Source organism: Typopeltis vanoorti, chromosome 15, assembly GCF_054136105.1.
Source record: "Typopeltis vanoorti isolate ZY-2024b chromosome 15, IOZ_Tvanoo_1.0, whole genome shotgun sequence".
NCBI lineage: Eukaryota > Metazoa > Arthropoda > Arachnida > Uropygi > Thelyphonidae > Typopeltis > Typopeltis vanoorti.
The window spans coordinates 52170194-52186449 of NC_143563.1; the positions used below are offsets into that span (position 1 = coordinate 52170194).

The window sequence follows — 16256 nt, forward strand, 5'->3', positions numbered from 1 at the left end:
CTGTAGTAATATTTATAACGCACATATGTATATAATATTTATAACGCATTACAAGTGTGTATAACAGATACTTGCAAGTTAGTAATTTTCTTCCTCGAAGCTTAGCAGAGCTTATCTGAGGAAGATAATAGATGACAGAGGGTGGTGGTTTCATGGTTGTGTTCCTATAGTGGTCACAAGCCAGGTGTTGATTTTACTGTTTGTTGGTACGTGCTTGAAAGACTTCGACTGCTATTACAGTTTAACTTTTTTTTGTGTGTGCAAATAGGGTTGGATTTAGACATGGTGTGTTTGTTTCTTTGTGTTCTTGTAGTGATAATTTTTTGAGAGGGGGGTTGTAGTAGGTTTGTGTGTGTGTGTGTGTGTGTGTGTGTGGTGGGGGAGAGAGAAACAGGAATTGCTCTAATTTTCATTCTCGCTATAATATTTATATAGTGCCTGTTTCAGCTCTCTGTATGTTCCTAGGTTTCTGTTGTCGAACAGCAGTTTGTTTATCATGTCAGGTACGTAGAAGTTTCGGGTGGCTTTGCCGTGGTGATTGTTGTACTTATATGTTATGTAGTTTGTTGACTGTGGTCTTGTTATTTGATATGTTGTTCTGGTTACTCTATATGTTGGGCTGTAGTAGTGTTTTAACATGACTGTGTAGTGGCGTAAGTGTTTCACCTTAAATATTTTGTGTTTTGTCCATGCTTCCTGCATAAGAGTGGGTTGTTCCCAGAATATCAGTTTTATCATTTTATCTTGCAACCATTGTAGCCTGTTAAGTCTGTAGTCTGCGCAGAATGCGTATGATGTGATTGCATATCTTAAAATGTTTTCACATAATGCTTTATAGATTAGTATTTTTATGTGGGTTGGGGCAATGTCTTTTAATCTGTATAGTTTGCTTGCTATTATCCTAAGCTTGGTATGTAGGTAGTTTGCATGGCTATTCCAACTTTGATCTGCATCGAAGTGAAGTCCGAGGTAGCGTGTTGTTTTCACCTGTGTGATGGTTGTGATTTTAGGTTCTGCACTTTGTGTATAGGAGGATGAATGTTTGATAGTGAGATATTTAGTTTCTATGGGCACGGTTTGGGGGTTTTTGAATATCATTAGCTTTGTTTTTCCAGGGTTTATATATATTCCGTTTTCGGTTAACCAGTTAGTGATTTGATTGATGTCGTGTTGCATATTTTCGTAAGCGATTTTTGCAGTGTTGTGAATGGATACTATGGCAGTGTCGTCTGCATACTGGAAGATTTTACTTTTTAGGGGGAGTTGGCTTATGTCGTGTGTGTATATGTTAAATAGAATGGGAGATAGGACAGCTCCTTGCGGTACTCCACAGGTTACATGTACCTCTTTGCTGTGTGCTGATCCTATACGTGTGATGTGCTTTCTGTTTTTCGTGTATGCTTTGAACCACTGGAGTAGGCGACCTCCAATTCCGATATGGGTAAGTTTCGTTAACAAGGTTTTATGTGTTAGTGTGTCAAATGCTTTTGTTAGGTCAATGAATACCACTAATGTTATTCTGTTTTTATCCAATGTAGCGTTTATTAGATCTGTGAAATCTTCCAGGAGTGTTGCTGTTCCTTTATTTTTTTGAAAGCCATATTGTGTTTTGGGTATGATTTGATATTTTTCAACGTATGTGGAGAGTTTCTGATGTACAATGCGCTCCATGATTTGGTTGATTACAGGCAGCGTGGCGATAGGTCTGTAATTACTTATTATGTTTCTTTTTCCCTGTTTGTGTATGGGTGTGATTAATGCAGTCTTCAGTGTTTCAGGTATGTGTCCCGTTTCGAAGATTTTATTTAACAGTTTTTGTATAACTGGAAGTAGGTCGGTTGAGTGTTTCTTGATGTCTTTTGGTCTGATTCCGTCTATCCCCGGTCCTTTGTTAGGATTAATTTGTTGAATTGCCAGTGATAGTTCTTCTTTTGTTACTGTGGGGAACCACATCGACTGGGTTGCTCGTGGACCTAGTGGAGAATGTTCGTATGTGTGAGGAAAGGTTGTTTCTTGTAGCTTTTGGACAAAGTTCACGAAGTGCTGATTAAAGTTGTTTGCCAACTGTTTGAGGGATTTGGGGTCGCAGGCAAAGCTGTGTTTTATTGTTTCTGTGGCAGTGGTTCTGTGTATATTGTCCAGCATTTCATTAATCAGGTGCCAGGTTTCCTTTATGTCATTCTGTGCTGTTGTTAATTTGTTGCTGTAATAGTTTCTTTTTGCCGTTCGAATCTGGGTTGTTAGGAGATTCCGTTTTCTTTTGTATTCACCTTTTAAAGCGATATTGTTCGGTGACTTCTTAAGTTGTTTCCATAGGGCATCTTTTCTTTGTATGTCTGTTAGTATGTTGTCTGTTATCCATGGATTTTGTTTCGTTTGGGGGCGTATTTTTATTTTTGTTAATGCTTTGTTGTATATTTTGTTAAATGCAAGTTTAAGATTATTATATACAGCTTCAGCAGAGTCTAAAGATGCTATCTGCATCCAGTCTGTTTTTCTGATTTCATCGTTCACTATTGCTTCGTTTACAATGCTATGATACTGTTTTGTAGTCTCAGTGATTTTTATGAGTTCTGGTTCAGTGTGTAACTGCAATGCTGTGAAATAATGGTCTGCTAGTTTGCATGTTATAACGGCTGCTGTGTGGCTGTTTGGAGGGGCCCTTATATTTATATGATCAATGCAGGTTGAGGTTGTTGTGTTTCCGACTATCTCTTCTCATGTATACGACTGTATGGATGGGGTTATGTTATATGCCGATAATAGGTCTAGGTATTGTTCTGTGTTGTTATTTATGTTCCTAATGTTTATATTAATGTCTCCTATTATTATCAAGTATTTTGAGGTGCCTACTTTCGTGGCTGAAAGCCATCTGTTTAGTTCTTCTAGGAATTTTGTGGTGCTTAAGTTGGGTGGTCTGTATATTGCGTTTAATATCAGGGAGTTTTCTTGTTTGATGTTTTTAATTTCGATGCATATGTTTTCTGCGTGTTCTAATTTATAGTTTATTTCTGTTACTTCTAGTTTATGTTTGGTAAATATTATTATACCACCGCCTCGTTTTGTTTGTATGCAGTGTTTGAATAATAATAATAATAATAATAATAATAATAATAATAATAATGCTTGTTTGCAAAGATTCAAACAGAGGTGGAGTGATGATCCGAGAAATGTTTCACCGACCGTCATCCCATTGACACCATTAGTAGATAAAGCGATGGTAGCCAGCCAGCATGAACATCGCTGTGGACCAAATATAACAATAAAAACATTTACCCTGCATGTGACGCTTTCACTGAATACGTACGACAAAGAGCAAACCTTGAATGATTACATTTAAGACTCAGCGACTTAATGTTACTGATTACAAATATTTAGAAATGGCGCAGTTCAACAGTTCGAACTAAATAATACATGCGTATTCCACAACAAGTATAATTAATAGTAAATAACAATATTTAAAAGACCATACATAGCATTTAACCATGCGTAATCTAATCTCTCAATTTAACCACCTTACCGGCCATTATGGATCAGATACTCATCCTCATACGCTTCGTATCCATCATGTATTTCAATGTAATACCAATGGTATTACAAATTTAATATGCACTTCGCATCCATGATAACCTTGACGTCTATAGACGTCTTGGCAGGTAGTGTGATACTGCAGTTAAAGTGTTGATTTCATCAGGAGAAGTTTTTCTTGCATTTCAATTCTAACTTTTATTACCATTTCTGAATTGCAATCTTCATTTAACCAGCATCCGCGATATTTAAACTTTGTCACTCTTACTATTTGTTTCACATTTAATGAAAGTGCTGAATTAAGAACTGATTTCTTGCTTATGACCATGAATTTGGTTTTGGTGATATTTATTTTTAACCCCATTTTTTCACTATCTTCGGTCACTAATTCCAGAAGATTTTGAAGATCCTGAATATTGTCAGTCAGGAGAGCTGTGTAATCAGCATATCGGATGTTGCTGATGATTGCACTATTTGCGTTAATCCCTTCCTCTCTTCATTTTAAGATCTTTTGAAATATGGCTTCTGAATATATGTTAAAAAGAAGAGGTGACATCACACATCCTTGCCTTACTCCTCGTTTGATGTTAATGGAGTCTGTAATAATAGCATCAACTTGAACAGATGCTTTTGGTTCCAGTATAAGTTTTCAATGATCCTGATGTCTTTACCATCTAATCCAGTTCTTTTTAATAGTGCAATCATTTTAGTGTTTAACTTTGTCAAATGCTTTCTCGAATTCAATGAAGCAAAATAATACTTCTTTGTTTTGGTAAATACATTTTGCAATACGATTTGAGAACAGAAAGGAGCCTCTCTCGTTCCCAAATCGTTTTTGAAGCCGAATTGGGTATCATGGATGAGTCATCACATTTTCTATATATTCTTTTAATTATTTTCAGAAACATTTTGAGAACATGACTCGTTAGGCTGATCATTCTGTAGTCATTACAAGTATTCCCATTTTCGTTTTAGGTAGCATGACGAAGGTCGACTCTAATCAGTGTTGAGGGATTATACCTCTATCATAGATCTTATTAAATAGCTTTATTAATATAAAAATGTTGTCACCTTTTAATAACTTGACTTTTTCTGCTGGTATTCTATCAGGGCCTAAGGCTTTGCCATTTTTGGCTGAGTTCAGCTCACATTCTACCTCTGATCTTAGAATGCATGGACCTTCGATCTGTTCATAAGTATTTTCTGGTTTATGCCTGCTATCAATAAAGAGTTTTACATGTTTCACCCATTCTTGAATTTTGTCATCCTTTTCGGATATTATTTCTCCCTTTTTGTTCCGAAGGATAAAAGTTGTTTTTTCTTAAATATACCTGAGGTCCCTTTCAGCTTTTAGTGTAGATTAAAACTTTCATGCTTTTCCTATAGAATTTCCATTTTTTTACATTTTTCATTCATTCAGATTTCTTTTGCTTCTTTGATCTTACCTTTAATAATTTTCTGAACCTCTTTATATTTTGTTGGACTATGATTTGTATATGATCTGTGTTGATCCATGAGAGAAAGAATTTCATCAGTAATTCGATCTTTCTTTTTTACTACTCTATCAAGAAACAAGGTATTGGTACATTTCTCTATGAAGACAGATTTTAATTTGTCCCATGATTTATCAAACCTCATGACGTCATCATTCTTGATAAGTGCTATCTCTTGATTCAGATCGTGACTTAATTTGCTTCTTATGTCTGGGTTTTTTTAGCTTTCCTAAATCAACCCTTTTTTTTGTTGATGTTTCTTAAGTATAGCTTTCAGTCAAAGTTTTAACTCTGTCACCAGTAGATTATGATCAGCAGCAATATTCTCACTAGGATAGGATAGGTTTTTGCACTCTTTATGGAACTTCGAAATCGTTAATTAATTAGAAAGTAATCAGTTTGGTTTCTGACTATATTTGCACTATTATCCTGTGGTGATCGCCAAGCATATGGCCTTCTTGTGGTAGCTTAAATCACGTGTTTGTGATTATTAGCTCCTCTTCTTGGCAGAATTGAATAAGCCTCCATCTATCCTTCTTGTTCCCAGTCCATGTTCGCCAATTATATCTCCACTTCTAATTTTCCCAACTTTAGCATTGAAATAACCCATCATGATGTTAATATTATGCGTTTTTGTGTTTTTCATTAGTTCTTTTAATTGATCATAAAATTCTTCGATCTCGGTATCACTCTTGTCAGCAGTTGGGGCAGAGCCCTGTATAAGATTAATATCTAGTGGTTGACCTTTCAGTTTTAATAACATCATCCTATCTGAGTAGGGGATGAAGATCAACAGTGACTTATTGGCATCTTTATTATTATTATTCCAACTCCGTTTTGATAGTTGCTTTCACTACTTCCAGAGTGGTACATTGTCATGTCACTAACTTGAGTTTTGCCTGATTCTGACCACCTAACCTCACTTACTCCAATATATTTATTCATTAAAAAAAATGCGTATAAGTGGATCTGCGCAGTTCAAACCGCGTTCATCAAGGGTCAACTGTATTTCTAATCAACTGTTTATTCAAATGCACAATGGTCGATCTGATAAACCATTACAAGATTGTTCTCCATCCACTCTTCTACGGTGATTTTATTGAATATTTAAAATATATTTTGCTTATAAATATCGTAAGCTATTATAATTTTATAATATTATTAAAGTTGTGTAATCATTGAGCAGAATGTAAGAGTAATTCCTGTTGTGCTAATTCATGAGAACATTTATCCTTTTTACTCATTGTATCTCAGCAAAGGGATAAAAGTTCTCTTCAAGTTCTTAATCTTGGAGGACATTCTTAATACAGGAACGATATTTGGTATAACTATTACTCTAAAAACAGCAAATATTGAATAGCTGATAATAACACTTACGTTGACTTGATAATAGATACGCATGTTTGGCGGATAGTTATAATCCGGGAAATTGGGACTGGTGATAAAGGCATAAGGTTTATCTTCTGTCAAAGTAATTCTGCTGACATCGAGATTCCCAGGTTCTGCAAAATACGTAAAGGATGGTAGCAGTAGGGGTGCCACTAGTGACAAGATCAAAATCAAGATAAAGCAAGAAATCGTGACGTGATTGGCTAATAAGATCATTTATGTCATCGTGTGTGATTCTGTCCGTGACGTCATGAGTGCGGAATGGTTGGAATTTCCCTAATGAAACATGTGTCGCTGACGTCCCGTCGTGTGTTTTTATTCGTGTATGGAAATGTGGGTGATGATTAGAGATAAGATAGAGTATGGAATGTTTGGAATTTCTCTGGGGGCCCCCTTTCTGTCATTGATGTCACGTTGTGTTCTTTTGTTCGCGTATGGGATTCTGGGTAATTGTTCGCGTATGGCATTGTGGGTGTTGGTTAGAGATAAGAGAGAGTATGGAATCCTTGGAATTTAGCAGGGTAACACATCCGTTACTGATGTTACGTTGTTTGTTTTGTTCGCGTATGGCATTGTGGGTGAAGATAAGATAAGATAGAATATGGAATGTTTGGAATTCCCAGGATCATACATCCGTTATTGATGTCACATTGTGTCTTTCATTCCAGTAAAGTTTAGAGTCTGGAATTCTGGGGGATATTTGTTCAAGTGTTGGGGGTCATTGGTTCGATTGTGGAAGTGTTGGAAAATATTGTCAATAGGTGACTGCACGAATTGTCCAATTTAAGTGTGTGGTATTTCGTCCCTGTTATTGAATATGGGAATTTTTAGTTTACAGTCAAGAGATGGACTTAACATTTAGACATTTTCTAAATAATTAATTACAGGCTATAATTGGTATCCCCCTCAAACACACACACGCATGCACATTTTTTTCTTTCATGTTCACATTTCCTAAAATAACAACCTACTGGAATCTCAGTTTCACTGCTTCTATGGCATAAGATCTTAAAAACTTCATTGCTTTTCTAATTAAATATTAGCTTTATTAGAAATTCTAAGCAGAATAAATATTCTTAAATATGAAGAACTCATCAATGACAGCTACATTTGTTCATTTAAGTTTACAAATACACAACTATTTGAATGAAATATTTTTACAAGTATATTCACAATGAAAATTAAAACATGTACAGTAATTACCTAGAAATAGTTCACAAGATTTGTCTCTCTTGCTATATTCCTGAAGAATAAAAAATTCCAAAGGGTTTTTGGTTCACTCATTTTTTTTGCCATTATGGGATACACAAAACAATAAAGCACAGCACAGCACAATACACACAAGCAAAGATGATTTGCAGGTTAAAAGAACGAATTGCATTAAATAAACTGAAAATGCAGTCGATTATATTTCCTTATAGGTTTCTGTCCAAAGCGACATCATTGAGTTGAAGTAGTGATGTGACGTTTTTGTCATCGGTGTGTGTGACTTCCTATGCTTGGAATTCTGGGTGATGATTAAAGTGCGGAATTCTGAAAAGTGAGATGCTTTTTAACTCATTTATTATGTTACGTATTTTTTCCAACACAAATAAATAATGACTTATTCTTATTTGAATTGAATGGTATATAATTTTCTTGTACTCTAATTTTCAACTTAATTCCTCTGTTACAACTTCCAAAGATACTTTAGAGTCCAGTATATTTCTTTCGTTTTTTTTCACATTCCTAACTAAACAGAAATTAAGTCTTTAAACATAACAACTGTCTGAAAGTAGGGTATATTTTTCAAGAAATATGGTAACCCTGTTTTCAGACAGTTGTTAAGTTTTAACGACTTAACCGATTATTAGGTATAAGAATTATGGATTTATATATCTTCTAATATTTCACTGTAGTGTAATTTAAATATGGGAAAATATATTCAACACTAAACCTTGTTCATTTAGATTTACTATTTGCATATTTTATTTTGCTGATATATTATTTACAACTATATTCACAGAGAATACTTCAAAATGAAATTTCCTACAAATATTTCTAAAGTCTTAGTTTTCACTGTTATCATTTTCCATTGAGTTTAATAAAAACAAAAATGTTCACTACTCACTGCTTTTTTGTTTTTTTTTCAACTGAATATTAGGTATCGTAATATAATTTTCAACTTAATTACTTCTTCCAAAGATTATACTATAGAACAATAATGTTTTTCTTTAACATTATTAAATTTTGACTAAAGGAAATGAGACAAACAAGGTTTGGACTCTGCATTAGCGTCTTCTTATTAGAAACTTCTTTTATCAGTACAAATAAATAGTCGGGGTGTAATCTAGCTCGCCTCCTCGTGGTGCACCCTGGGTAATGCTAATTGAGCTAGAGCGATTTGGCAGCCAGTCTAACACTTAGTTCTCCTGGCTAAGGCATGCAGTCAAACAATACTGGTTTTTCTAATTTTATTGATGACAAAAAACTGGGATTTAGTCTTAAGATGTGTCAACTGAATATCGAGGGAATTAACAGAGCAAAATATGACTATCTCTGCAAAATACTACAAGAAAATAACATTGACGTTGTGCTTCTTTAAGAAACACATGCTAAAAACGAAGACGACCTTAATAGAAGAGGAAAAATAACTGGTTACACTCTGATTGGTGCTACATACCACCGGAATTATGGCATTGCAACATATATCAAGGATGATATAGAAAGTGCTTCTGTCCTGACAACGAGATGTGATAACGATACCCATCTTGTGAGTGTGAAAATTCACAACATAACAATAGTCAATGTCTATAAACCTCCTTTAACATCATGGTCTATAGATGTGATACCTACTTATCAACATCCAACAGTATGGATTGGTGATTTTAATAGCCATCATGAAGAACGGAAGTACCGTGATATCAACGACTGCGGGACTACCCTTGTTCAATGGGCAGAAATAAATAATATACACCTTGCATTTGATGCCAAAGTTAGAAACACCTTTAGATCATCAGCATGGCAAACAGAGTCTAATCCAGACTTATGTTTTGTTTCAATAAACGTATAAGGGCAAACATTACCAGCAAAACGATATGTACTTTCTAACTTCCCACACAGTCAACATCGACCGGTTTTACTGGAAATTGGATTGACACTACCTATAGCAAGATCCTTTCCACGACCGCGCTGGAATTTTAAAAAAGCAAATTGGAGAAATTTTGCGAATGAATTGGATAAATGTGTTCGGTGGATACCTGCAAGAGTTGCAATCATATGAATTGCGAAAACATATATCCCTAGAAGTTACAGAAAACATTATGTCCCCGGATGGAATGAAGAGAGTGAACATCTCTACAGAGAGTTCCTGAAAAGTGAAGATCCTGAAATAGCAGATGAATTACTACATAGTCTGAACTCATCTCGAAAAACAAAATGGATTGATACGGTTGAAACCCTTGACTTCAAACGATCAAGTAGAAAAGCTTGGAATCTTCTCCAACAACTATCCACAACTAATCTACTTGAAAGAAAAAGCACAATCATCTCCCCTGAGAAAATAGCTAATCAAATCGTTAATATATCAAGGGAACCTAGGGACCGTGAACATACCAAGAAAGTTAAGAAAGAACTTAGAGCTTTAAAAATAAATTCCCCTGCTTTCTCACAATATAGATGAAGTAAAAGCCGTCAAAAGATATCAAAGCAGGCAAGGCCCCAGGCTTCGACGGTCTCCATCCTGAATTTCTGATTAATAGCGGGCCAAATACTATAAAATGGCTCTGTGAATTCTTTTCTGATATATTATTGACTGGCCGACTACTTAGCCAGTTTAAGAAGTCAAAAATAGTTGCTATTCTTAAACCTGGAAAATCACCCCAGGAGGCAAAAAATTACACACCTATTGCTTTATTGAGTTGCACCTATAAAATGTTAGAGCGCATTCTGTACAACAGATTGTCCATACCAATTATGCAGCATGTCCCGATTGAGCAAGCTCGTTGAGAAAAACGTGGTTGCTGTGATCAAGTGCTCACTTTAACATCATACATAGAAGCTGGATTTCAGAAGCAAGAAAAAACATCAGCTGTCTTCTTGGACCTAACAGCAGCCTATGATACAGTATGGCGTGAAGGTTTTATATACAAATTTCTTAGCATTGTCCCATGTAAACGGACTGCACACTTAATTTCCTCCATGCTCACTGAACGTTTCTTTCAAGTTATATTAGGAAATAAAATGTCCCGACAACGAAAACTTAATAATGGTCTTCCACAAGGGTCAGTATTGGCACCCTTACTTTATAACCTATACACATATGACTTGCCTGCTACCATCTCACGCAACTTCTGTTATGCTGATGACACTGTAATTGCCATTCCACACAAAAACATGAGTCAGCCTGAAGACGTACTTACAAAAGATCTGAAAAACTATAGGTGAATATTATACAAAAATGGAGGCTCCAGCTCAATCCAGATAAAACAAAAGTATCAGCTTTCACCTTAATAATCACATGGCCGATGTAACTTTACATACCTTCTTTGAAAGATGTTTACTACTACACAATAAGTTTCCAAAGTACTTGGGCGTTAGCCTGGACCGCACGCTCTCTTACAAGCAACACCTAACAAACGTTTCTGCTAAGTTAAGAACCCGTAACAACATAATACAAAAACTAATAGGCACGACATGGGGAGCAACAGCTGATAATCTGCGGATTACTGCTCTTGATCTAGTTTTCTCTGTTGCCGAATATTGCTCACCAATGTGGCTAAATAGCACACATGTTAAACTTGTTGATAACCAACTAAATAATACAATGAGACTGATTTCTTGCACAATTAAATCAACGCCTAAACACTGGCTTCCAGCTCTTAGTAACATTGTTCCACCGAATCTGTGCAGGACTAAGGCTCTCTTACAGGAGCATAAGAAAATCTTTGAGAACACAGCCCTACCAATATATTTAGATCTCCCAGACTTAAGCGTACGACGATTGAGATCAATACATCTACCACTACAATTAGCCCAACTACTACTACATTCTAACTTTGACCTGAAGCAAAAGTGGCATGAAGAGTGGGAGAGCCAGACAGATGACATCAAAACATTTTCTCTCAATGAATTACAAGAAAGTTTTGATGCTTGCTCACACCTCCCACGAAAATCCTGGACTCAGCTTAATAGAATACGAACTGGTCATGGTGTATGTGCGGACATGCTTTTTAAATGGGGTAAACGACCATCCCCGCATTGTGATTGTGGATCTCAGAGAAAAACCGTGAACCATATTGTGACTCGGTGTTATCTCAGCACATATTCAGGAGACAAATTGGACTTTTTAAGTACTACACCCAAGTTATGAACTATCTGACCAATATGGATGTAACCTTTTAATTTTATTGGTTTTTAAAATGACTTTTGACTTTTAATTTTATATGTTATTAAAGTGACAGTGTATTGTACTGCATGTTTTGATATTCATGCCATTCCAAATAGTCATTTCTTATTATTTCAATGAATATTAACTCTGTAGTATACTTGGCTAATTTCTATGTTACAAAGTTGCAAACATTTAAAATGTTAGAGTGATTGTAAAAGGCAACAATGTCTAATCATGAGTCATATCCTCCTTTTGATGTTTTTGCGGTCCTTCTGTGATGGTAGTGACACCAACATTCTAATCCCGACTTCACTGTATTCATGAAAACTGCTCTGTAGCTTTGAATCTACTTTCTCACATTTCTTTATAAGAGATACATTTCTCATAAAAATTCAAAATATGCTTTTCAAAATCTACTTTTATGTCTCCTTCATTGACATACAGAAACTGCTTTTTGCAATGTTAAAAAACTGATAACCGACTTCAGTTATCAGTTTCCGATAACTGATAACTAATCAGTTATCCGAAATTGATAACCTCAGAAGAAAAACGCGTTTTTCTTTTGGTGGGAAGTTATCAGTATCAGTTTGAGATAAGTGACATCACTAACAGATATCTGCAAAAGGAGGGGTTACACATCTCCCTTGAGTGAACATACAACTTCTGGAGTGTAGAGGGGTGAAACGGGGGGTCATTGTAAGGAAGCCTGCTGTCATTCTCTCGACTAACCTGTCATCCTACATCACCTAATGCTATTTTTTCTCCCAACAATTTCGGACATGTGAGTGACAGAACTAGTTACGTGCTCTTATATCAAAAACGCTGTTTCAGCAAGGAATATTAGTAACTCTCGATGGCGTCTTATTTGTTCTTGCTAACTTTGAAATATTTCAAGAAACTGTGTCAACGTTTTGGGGGAAAAAATTTCAGCTACAGAAGTAGATTGGAAGCACAAAGAATTGGATGTTAAATTAATAGCCAGACTTTTTAGTGCAGAAGGTTCAACATGAAAAGTATAGTATTGAACATAATGTTCAGTTGAAACAATAATGAATAATTACTTTATTTGTGTTGGAAAAAAAATACTTAACATAATAAAGATAAATAATATAGAAAAGCATTCAAGCCACAGATAATCTTTGCCCTATGATGTCACAAAGTAAGATAAAATCACATCAACATCATATCCACCAGCATGCGAAAACATGTCCATGAGTCATCTGCACGAAAATTACATTTTTGAAAAAATGGTCAGGGTAGGGTAGGGTATACAGTACTATAAGAAAAAAATAACCGAGTTGAGTGCCTTTTCAGTTAATGCAAACGTTCATCAATTGCAAGCTATCATATTGTGTTGTGGTGTTTTGTGTCTGGTAAAGTAAAATAATGGGTGAGCCACAAAAGTCTTTGAAATTTTCTTTCTTCAGGAAAATAGCATGAGACAAAACTCTTCACATAGCTCTAAAAGGATGGAAACCGATTATTATTTTAGAAGATATGTATATTGTGATGTTTTTATCCAGTATCACTTGGAAAAAGTTATGAAGGAAGCGGTCTCATATCCTAGCCTACTTGCAAAGAAGAGTTGATCATGAATTGGACATCGGAGACTGTTATATTCTCAAATGCAAGATGGGGAACTAATGTTCAATGATACAGGAGCTAATGTAAGTAAAGTTTTCTCTATTAGTTGAGAAGAAGCTAAGAGAGTTTCACGAAAAATGTATGACATTAATAATCATTTACTATATTTGGAAACTGAATTACCAGCTATTCATATCATGGGAAAAATTATTGCTAAACATCTAAATTCGTCTATGATAAAATTAGACTTTGAAGATTTTATTCAATTTGATAAAAATTCTTTATTTTGGGACATTTATGAACATTATACGAAGACTGCTTGTGTATATCTGGTGACAAAATAATACATGGAAAGTTTATGGATGCATGGTGTCATTTCCAGACTAATACAGTATCAAAATTTTGGAGATGTGGTTCCTATGGTGTCCTGTCTTAAGACTCTTTTGCATGACCAGTTATTTTGATGTGATTTAATGTAACCAAGAAACAGTGAGTAATGAAAATTTTCTTTATTATACTCATTGGAAAATTATAAGAGCATAAATTAAATCTTGTGAAATATTTTTAGGTAATTACATATTCGAATTATTCTCTGTGAATACATGTGGTCGTCGACTTATGACCGATTTCCATTCTGGCTGACAGGTCGTAAGTCGATCTGGCTGTATGTCGGCCATATATTTATTAACATTATTCTTTAACCTTTCTAATCTTTTTATCATCTTTATAATTTATTTTTATAATCTTTTAAATTTATAATTATGTATATTGTACATAATGTGAAAAATAATACTGTATATATTGTACTGTACTGTGAAGACAAAAATACAATCTAAAATTAATGTAAAAATTAATACAAATGAAATTTACAAAATCAATGTTTAATCTTTGCTTGTGCTGGGTTGTGGATTATCGGGGTCATGTTCTTGGGTTGAAGTAGGAGATGTTCTCTTGATGAGGAACATCCTGAGCTTTGTTTGAACAGTTTTTTTCTTTTTTTCTTCATATATCTCACGATAACAATGCACAGCATCTTAAACAACCTTTGTGAATCGTTCGACATTAGGGTCCATTGCTTCAAAACTGGTGAGAGCTTTATTCAGTTGCGAAAAAGAATCTGATAAACTCTTTGCAGGGAATTTCTTTTCTGGCTCCTCTTCTTCCTCTCTCATTTTTTCTTCTGGCATTCTGTGCTTCCAATTCTATCAACGTTTCATCCAAAAGTTCTTTTATTTCACAATCTAGCAACTCCTCTACATCTTCTATTTCACATTCTAGTTTAAAATTTTTTTGCAAATTTAACTATTTTTTCTGTTTAACTATTTTTAACTATTTAATCACTTCCAGTTCCTCTCCTTTTTTAAATCCTTCAAATGTATTCGCATAACATTTTAGACACGTTTTCCAAATTCCCGTTCTTTGTTGCACATTCCCGTGCAGTCAAAATATTCTTGATACACTGAAGAATGTTGTACTGCTTCCAAAAGTCTCGCAAAGATAAATCAGCATCAGAATCTATCGCTTTGATGGCTTGTGCAAATGTTGTTCTGAGGTAGTGAGCCTTGAATGCTGAAATAGCACCCTGATCCATGGATTGAATGAGAGAGGTTGTGTTAGGTGGCATAAAAACCACTCTAACATCATGTTGAAGGTCGTCCAGATGAGGAGGGTGGTCAGGGGCATTGTCTATAATCAATAAAATCTTGAAAGGGATACCTCTCTCCACACAATATTCATGAGTATGGGGAATAAAGCAGTTCATGAACCAGTCTTCAAACAGTGCTTGAGTCAGCCTAGCTTTAGAGTTTGAACGGTAGTAAACAGGTAGTGTTTGCTTGTTGATGTGCTTTTGTGCAAGAGGGTTTTCTGAACGATAAATGAGAAAAGGCTTCAGCTTAAAACCTGCGGCATTCCCACTGAGCAACAAAGTCAACCGGTCCTTAAAAGCTTTGAATCCTGGCATCCTTTTTTGCTTCTTGGTGTATGTATACGTATGATTAGGCATGCATTTCCATTGCAAGCCGGTTTCATCTACGTTAAATATTTGTTCCGGTAGATTACCTTCTTCTTTGATTAAAGAGTCGAAACTATCAACGAATTTTTGGGCTTCATCTTCATCTGCACTTCCTGCTTCTCCTGTGACACGTACATTATGCAAAGCAAATCTTTTTTTAAAACGCTTAAACCATCCATTACTAGCCTGAAAATCTTCTGTGTAATCATCTCCGGCATGATTTTAAACTTTGAAACAGACTTCCAGCCTTTGCTTGCACTGTGCAAAGGCTCATGGGTGAATTTTTCTGTATTAATCTTCCAGCCACATAAACAACAATTTCTCCATTTCATGGATGGGTCCCTGTCGTTGTTTGGTTCAAATTGTAGACTTGATAGGTGCAGAACCTTTCATAGCTTCCCGAATTCTTTCTTTGTCCTTAAGTATCGTCGATACTGTGAAATGTGATAACTTCAAGTCACGTGCTATCGTATTCTCTTTCTTTCTGCCTTCATACTTCTGTATAACTTTCATTTTACACTCTAAATCAATAGTTTTCCTTGACTTTTTAGCTGGCATATCTGTAGATGAAGGCATTTTCCTTTTACTAGACATTTTATGGGTAGTATTTCAGTAGAATTTTAATTAATACACCACGCACAACAGATGCTTGAAAACGACTGGGTGTATGTGAGAGATAGTTATCGCAAGCGGGTTATCGTGTGATAACTATTGTATCCCATAGTTATCGTACACGTAGCTGCCTGATTTATTATTAATTTATTCATTAATTTATTATTGGGGGGTCGTAAGTGCGGGCGGTCGTAAGTCGCATAGGTCGTAAGTCGACGACCTATGCGACTTACGACGTACTTAATTCAGCAAAATAAAATATGCATAT

At 35.3% G+C, this 16256-nt stretch overlaps 1 protein-coding gene across 1 annotated transcript in view; it reads right to left on the reverse strand.

Moving 5' to 3' along the window:
• Positions 1–6422, reverse strand: part of LOC150098756 (transmembrane protease serine 9-like) — a 197288-nt gene extending 190866 nt beyond the window's left edge. Inside the window, exon 1 of the mRNA XM_090405745.1 lies at positions 6399–6422. Within this exon, the coding sequence (XP_090261871.1) occupies positions 6399–6422 (24 nt within the window). The remainder of the gene's footprint in view (positions 1–6398) is intronic.
• Between the last annotated feature and the right edge of the window lie 9834 nt (positions 6423–16256).